This window comes from Brachyhypopomus gauderio, chromosome 17 (assembly GCF_052324685.1).
Source record: "Brachyhypopomus gauderio isolate BG-103 chromosome 17, BGAUD_0.2, whole genome shotgun sequence".
NCBI classification, from domain to species: domain Eukaryota; kingdom Metazoa; phylum Chordata; class Actinopteri; order Gymnotiformes; family Hypopomidae; genus Brachyhypopomus; species Brachyhypopomus gauderio.
The window spans coordinates 16,042,277-16,049,732 of record NC_135227.1 but is presented as its reverse complement, the minus strand read 5'-3'; the positions used below and the strand labels follow the sequence as shown (position 1 = coordinate 16,049,732).

Below are 7,456 nucleotides of genomic sequence, written 5' to 3'. Positions count from 1 at the left end.
AAGCAATGGGCAACATTATATTACTAAAGGTGGAATGATGTCAGACTTCATATATATTTGTTCATTCTAAGCTGCACATGAATCTCTAACAAATCTGAGCCGTTCCTTCTGAGAGGATAAACTTCCATCAACTTCCGAAGTGATTTGCCCATTGATTTGTCTTTGTCATGCTAATTTTACCATTCTACTCTTCCACAAATCCTACTGTCGTCCACAAAAAGAGGTCTTATTAGTCATCATTTTCAACCACAACAGACAGTGGTCAATAGATAATGCAATGAACACAGTACTACTGAAATCACTGTAATCAAACGTGTTTGGGCAGGTCAGAACGTGAGCGTAGATCACTGGTGAACTGCCCCGCGTGTAGCCTCACACGAGCTCTTGGTCTGGAGAAAGGGAGCAATCTTCCCACACTAATTGTCTGTTCATAGCTTGGAGAATCTGTAATCAGGTCATTTGTTGCAATGACAGGCTGCAGAGGTGAGCAAAGATGCACAGCAGCCGTTTCCTCACACACTGCCTGGCTCCCTCTCATCACCCCCCCCCCCCCCCTTTCTCCGTGACACAGACGGAGAGAGAGAACACACATCTTCAGCCCATGTTATCACCAATAACTACATTTCGTTACATTGCAAAGAAATCTCTCTTTATCCAATACATTTGTGAAAGGTACAGTGCGTGTGGAGCTTCTGGACAGGTTAGACCTTGGTACCTGAACAAGAACTGGATGGGGAGGACAGGTAGCAGCTTTAGACTCCCTACTGCTGGCCCTGACTGCATTTAACACCTTTAAGTCTACCAGCATCATTTTTGTAATTCCTCTCCAACTCTTAACAATAAAGAAACCCAAGGGCTGCAGTGAAAAATCAAACACTGGTATTTCAAGGCTGTAGATTACATTTTAGAAATGGGCTCTACATATGTGTATAGACATTTCAATGCAAAAATACATAAATACTCAAAATAGTTGTTGCAGAAAAGATGTATTTACAAAAAAAAGAGAAAAACAGCAATATGGACCGGTTCCTTCAGCCGCCTCAAAGAGACAGAGCTCCACTTTCAAATGGACAACTCAAAATAAGCTTTACAGGACAAAAACGACAAGAGCTCACTATAGATTCACAAAGTGGTTGACAAGGGAGTTGCAGTTTGTCTTTAAATAGTGAAGGACTTTCTTGCGTGCACGAGCGCATGCGTGCACGTCTTAAAATGGAAATTCCCTTGCGTCTGTGGACTGGAATTCACTGGCTCTCTTCAGCAAGGCTGTTCTAACCGCATTGATCTTCCCGTCCAACTCGCTCAGACTGTAGTTCTACAAAAAAATAAAACCCAACATTTTAAATGGTACACAGAAACATGGCACTGCAGTTTATATATACAACAGACATGAAACGTACCTGAGATATGGAGGCCTTGGGACGCTTATGTGAGTAGCTCTGAAATTAAGAATGGCACTGATTAACATGGAGAAAAGAGAAATAAACACCAAAACTGCAAAGATTCAGCAAGGGAATAAAAGATCCTTAGAGTCAGACCAAAAAGCCTCCAGTATATAAAACCTCTTGATAGGCTTTGATCTGCCAATGAAACATCCAATTTTTCTTTAAACCATCAACAAGCTTTTATGCATTTATGCAAAAAAGGTCAAAGATGCCATGTTGCTCAAAACAAAGGACTCGTGCCAGATCGAGAGCTTATCTCAACACAAAAATCATGCACACGCAAAAACACCACGGAGCAAAAAGGGGGATCGTGGGATTCATATAGCATTTGGTATTTTACATTACAGCACAGCAATCATGATCAACAACCACCGCTAATCGACTTCCATCAACCAGGAGCGATGTTAGGGCAGACTTTGCACTGATTAGGACCACGGAGAAGAGGATATCTCCATCTGCCCGACGCCCGCGTTCCCCTCCTCTGCTCTGTCCATCTCCTCATCAGCCTCCGGCAACCTGGCTCAATTCCAAATCACTTCTTTGCTCCGGATATAAACATGTACGGAGATCTAATGCGGCCGGACCTCACCGCCGTGGTTTAATTAATTCAGCGGACTCGTTAAAAGCAGTGACACAAAGTAAAAAGATCAGCATATTTTACAGCGTGCTCGACGTCCCCCGTCGCAGGCAACACGCACACTTACCAAAGGCCATGGAAATCAGCTAGCGCTCAGCGCTACACCACTAAGTGAAGCATGGGGGGGCGGAGGACGGCTCGAGTGCACTTACTCAGCCAACTTTGATGGGCTACAATCTGACATGGATAACAAATTCTGAAGAGAGGGGAAAAAATATTACCCATATCAGCTTTTAATGGCTTTGGAGAACTTTTAGGTTGACTGTTGTGAGGGGAGGGGGAAAAATAAATAAATCCCCACAGGAGCTGCAGGATGGCACCTATATGGATAATGTAGGAGTGGCTGACTGTAGTGTACTTCAGTAACCGCTGGCACTGGGGTGGCATCCTGTTCATTTGAGTCTAGATAAAACCTCAGAAAAGCTCCTCCACACAGAAGCAGCATTAGCCGCTGTCGGCTGTGGGGGCGGTGTGGGGGCGGGGGCAGCCCGTGCTCTACTGCCCCACTTCCTTGCCCCACGTGCCACTGCCATGATGGCGTACGGTCATACCAAGTTGTATAGGTTTCGATGTATTAACCAACACTTGTGGATCCTTCCGTGATGCTCCAGACACGTTTTGTAATAACCCTCGTTGCTACAGAAATTACTTTTGCTTTTCAGCATGTGCTGTGGTGGCTTCCGACGCACAGATTTGAAACCTACACAACTGCAGAGTGCGACTCTCCACTGAAGAATTCAATTTGTATCTGCCCCCCAATCCCTTCAACATACAAACACGTCCACTTCATTTCCCTCCCTCCCACTCACCGTGGAGTGGAAGTACTCTGGAGAAAGACCCTCCAGCTCCAGGATTCGATTCTCCAGCGTCTTCAAGCGCTGGTAAACGCTCTGGGGCACAGGTCCCACTGCAAGGCGTGAGAAACATGGAGGATTTACCTTAAAAGTCATTGCGAAGCCGTCCGGAGCGGTCAAGAATTACAGTGTGTTATCATATTTGCCGGGAGTTTTCGTTAGGTGTTAACGCATGTGTAAAAGCAGGCCTGCACACACGGGCAAGGCCTGGCGTCGTGTGGGAGCTCTGCTCGCAGAACCTGCTTACCCGGCGTCAGCTTCAGGTGAGCCTCTATGTTTTGTAACCGCTCCTCGATGGCGGGGTTTCCGCAGTCTCTGCTGAGCAAGCCTGCCTGAGCTTCACCCTGGTTAGAGCGCCCCCCTCTGGTCTGGGGCCCATACGTATTCACCACTCGAGTCACTGCAAGACCAAATCATTAAAACCACGATATTAAACGACATCCAATTATAAATACGTTTTGCAAATTTTAACTCTTGTAAATTTCAGGCCAGTAACCTCTTTAAAATTGGTTAGTAAAATTACTAGTCTGACCTTTGACATGACTCTTGAAACCAGGATAAGGTGTGAAGACAGCATCTGTTCTGGCACAACTGTTTTCTGTAGAGAAATAAGGAACCATTAAGAAGCTTCTTAGGAAAAGAATGACAGTTCAAGACTTGGTTACAGTTCACTCAGACCCACACACACTCATACACACAGATGTACGAAATGAGGAACCTTCTAGACACGTGTTAAGTTTTGAATTTTACATCCAAAAAAATACAATGTACCACGTGAGTTTTAGAATTAAGTGCACTATGTGTACCATGTGAGTTTTAGAATTATGTGTACTGTGTGTACCATGTGAGATTTAGAATTGAGTGCAATGTGCACAACCACCTATAATAATGCATGCAAATATGAATTCAGTGGATTCCTAAATACCTTTAAAAAAAGGCATATCTGAAGTCACACTTGCTGATTTTGGCTGCTATGTGAGCGTTATGAAGGGTCTGAGCCTGGTTCCAAATGGGCCGGGCCAAAATGGGGCTTTCAGCCTGCTCTGTAAGTGGTGCAGTCTGACCCCTGGCCAGTGGAAAATCAGCACTCTGGCAAACATTGGCAGTCATTGTGCAGACCTCCCGGCCCAGCCCCGCCCCTTTGGCTGCCCTCTCATTCTCACCCTGATTGCAGTCGATCACATTGCAAAACTCCCGCACATTGTTTTCATTGATCTCCAGCTGTTTGCGCTCTATAAATGCAGATATCCTACGTTCAATCTGATCCAGAGAGAGGGAGAGAGAGAATGAGAGAGCGAGGGGGAGAGAGAGACCAAGAGCAGGCAAGGGAGACAGAGAGAAACATAAAAATGAGTGCAGAATTGATGAGCTATTGAGAGAAATCAATCCACTGTGGTCTTTCTGTTGTTTAGTGATAATGAGGAACAGAAATCTGCCGGAGCTCCATGAATAGCAGTGGACACAATTACAACAAGTATCAAAACATTTTACACTCTCAGCCGTTTCACACAGCACAGATTGCACTGGCTGTCTGTTCTAGTGACCATAAATGATCAGATAAAAAAAAAAAAAAAAAAACAATATAAAAATAAAGGCCTCCTTGTATTTCACCCACATGCAATTTCACAGAGTAATGAGCTTCCACTTCATAATGCAGCGAGGGCCTGCACCTCTCTCAGGACTCTCCAACAGGCTGCCTATTCATTTTCCACTGAGGCAGAGCAAGCAGTGAGAGAGGCCTCCATTCACAGTGTACCGAGTTACGGCCCAGACCCACTGCCAGAATCAGAATAATTCACTCGCCGTTTGGCAGACCACCTAGGGCTGATTAGATTTAGACAAGCAACAGGTAACACTGGGCAAATCAGCCTTAACTGCTTTGAACAGGGCGCCAGTTAAAAGTGAACACTGATTAAAGTCAATATCGAGTAAGAATTCATGCTCAAAAGCAAAGAGGATCTTTGAATCCTCTTCTAATCGTGGCTTATAATATACAGCCATCTGTATATGTCATTTTTTATCCTTATGCATTTCAGTTCCCTAACTGCTGCTTAAATGTTTTACAACTAAAATGGCATTCCATCTCACAGAGATCACACACAGTTCAAATGAGCTGACTAAAAGTGCTCTAACACATCGAACAGCTACAACTGCCCCAGGCTTTAATTACTGTTGAACTCTCTTAGTGGTGCCAATAGGTCCTGCTGTTTACCAATTGCAAAATGCATTCTGAGGTGAGACCACATTACTACATTTATTTTGTTTAGAGTAATCAGTGTACTTTGGAAGGCTGCAACAAGTATAACATCTAAAATGCATGTTTGCTTTGTGGATGGATTTTGAGGAATTATGTTACAAATGGCAGCTATTGTGATTCAATAACCATGTCTGTTATTAAACAACCTATAATTCTTATTGCGGTGTGGAAAGACATGGATGGCTATGGTGTGAACAAGCTTGGAATGTGTTTCTGAAATGGATTTCATTTGCAATTACCCACTTTAAAGCCTTAAAGTAATACACACTCATTATCTTTCATTTAAAATCCTCAGATTCTCTCTCATGAAAGACCATGAGGTCATTTGAGGTCAGAATGTCACCTTTCAATCTATTCTTTCTTTTGTTTTGATTTTCTCATGCGGTTCCCTTCCATAACAATTAAGTGCAGGCCTTCAAGTATTTGCCTGGTTCAAAGGAATCTTAAAACTGATAACTGCCCAAAGTTCAGAATTACAATAAATGAAAATGACATGAATGAACATTTACATGCACTGAACACTTTACCTTGTCAAGATTAATGTAACTGGGACATTACTGAATTGATAAAACAACTCCAGACTAACAAGTATGTTTACTAGCGCTGTCAATTCCAGGTGCCGCGATTAAAAGTCCTCACCAGGATTTTGCTCAAGCTTGCTAGACTTTCTAATTAGCAATCCAGGTAAAATTAGTGGAATCAACACAATCCAGGAAGCCTGAGCAAAATCCTGGTGAGGACTTTTAATCGCGGCACCTAGAATTGACAGCACTAATGTTTACGTATCTTTCAAAATTGAGCCATTGTATAAACAACTCTAGAGTACTCATATAAGCACCCATGTTTAAAAAATATCTAAAGATATTTCAAACAAAAAAAAACAATCTGCAAAACACCCTAGATGTTTCAGCATCCATCATGAAATACTTGACAAACTGATGCCTTGAAAAACACTGAACACTGGTATATTCAATATATCAATATTGAATTGATCGTTATATTCTTACATACTGTATATGAGGCACTATTTACCTCTGCTTTACCAGCCTTGATCTGGACAATGTTTTCATTAAGCTGGGCCATTACACCATCTTCAGGGGCAGTGTGGCATTGTGACGTAGCAGGAACATGGCCAGAGTCTACCACTATCTCCTTCTCAGACATTGCTGCCAGCTCGTCCCTCGATAGCCCTGTTGTTTCACAACTTGCCGGGGTAGAAGACTTCTCTGCATCCACCATTTGTTTCAGATTTGCAGATATTGACTATAAGGGAGAGAAAATATGCATCCAACAGCATAAAACAAATGACAGGCTTTATAAAAAAATTGTGAACACCTGCTCTTTTGTATTTAGGTGTAGATTAATCAATGTACAGCAATGGCACTGACTCAGTCTAAAACCCCAAATGAAGCCTAAAGTCCATCTGGAGCTTTTACCTGCAACTTGGAGATGTGCTCTTGTAAACAGCTGTGCACGTGCGTTGGCTTCAGTTCGGAATAGTTAACAGCGGTCACGTTGGCTGTGATCAACACTTCAGAGCATATATTTAACTGTAAAACAAGAAGTGATCATCCGTTTGAATATTGATCCAACACACACGTCTACACACTAACCAGATAACAAGGCGCGTATTTCACACACATTAGCCAACTAGCTGCCCGAGGCGAGACATCACGTTCAGTTCGCCGTTAAATCTATTCGCACAGGGCTCTGCAATGACTAACCTCACAGCCAAAGTATTTGATGGAATCGAGGAGAGAAGAGACGCACTCTTTGAAGGGATCTCCGAGCCCCTCGCCGCGGCACGTTTGTGAAAGGCTCGTCTCGTGTTTACTTTCCGTGGAAACCTCCTCGCTCGCCGCCATTGCGCTTCCGTGTCAGCCTGCGCCGCTGATTGGCTGAAAGCGTTCTTCCAGCTTACGTCACAACCGGAAGGGTCTCCTGGAAGCTGCCTTGGGAGAGGTGGAAAATGAAAAAGGAAAAGGCTGTTATCCACGATTTTCCTGAACTTTAACCTTTCCCATGATTCGTAGCTGAATCCGGTTGTTGGTTTCCGGTTGTAGTGTTTACATTATGAGCGAGTCAGAAAGTGGACGTTCGTTGCTGCTTTATTAAAAATACACGGCCAATAATACTAGGTGGCTGCACAGTACGAGCGTTAAAAAAAGTTGTGGTGACTGTGTTTTACCAGTGCCCCACCCCTCAACGCTCTCAGAGTGGGTTGATAACATGAAGCTGTGGCCTGAAGTTAGCGATATTGATA

General features: G+C 43.5%; 1 protein-coding gene across 1 annotated transcript; it reads right to left on the bottom strand.

Annotated features, from left to right (window-relative positions):
• Window positions 1-590: 590 nt before the first annotated feature.
• On the bottom strand, window positions 591-7,147 carry mbip (MAP3K12 binding inhibitory protein 1). The gene is made up of 9 exons (XM_076978600.1): window positions 6,918-7,147; window positions 6,630-6,743; window positions 6,226-6,456; window positions 4,100-4,196; window positions 3,469-3,534; window positions 3,184-3,336; window positions 2,892-2,989; window positions 1,401-1,439; window positions 591-1,315 (listed from the first exon to the last, which is right to left on the bottom strand). The coding sequence occupies exons 1-9, from the start codon at window positions 7,056-7,058 to the stop codon at window positions 1,208-1,210; spliced, it is 1,047 nt and encodes a 348-aa protein (XP_076834715.1). The 5' UTR covers window positions 7,059-7,147; the 3' UTR covers window positions 591-1,207.
• Between the last annotated feature and the right edge of the window lie 309 nt (window positions 7,148-7,456).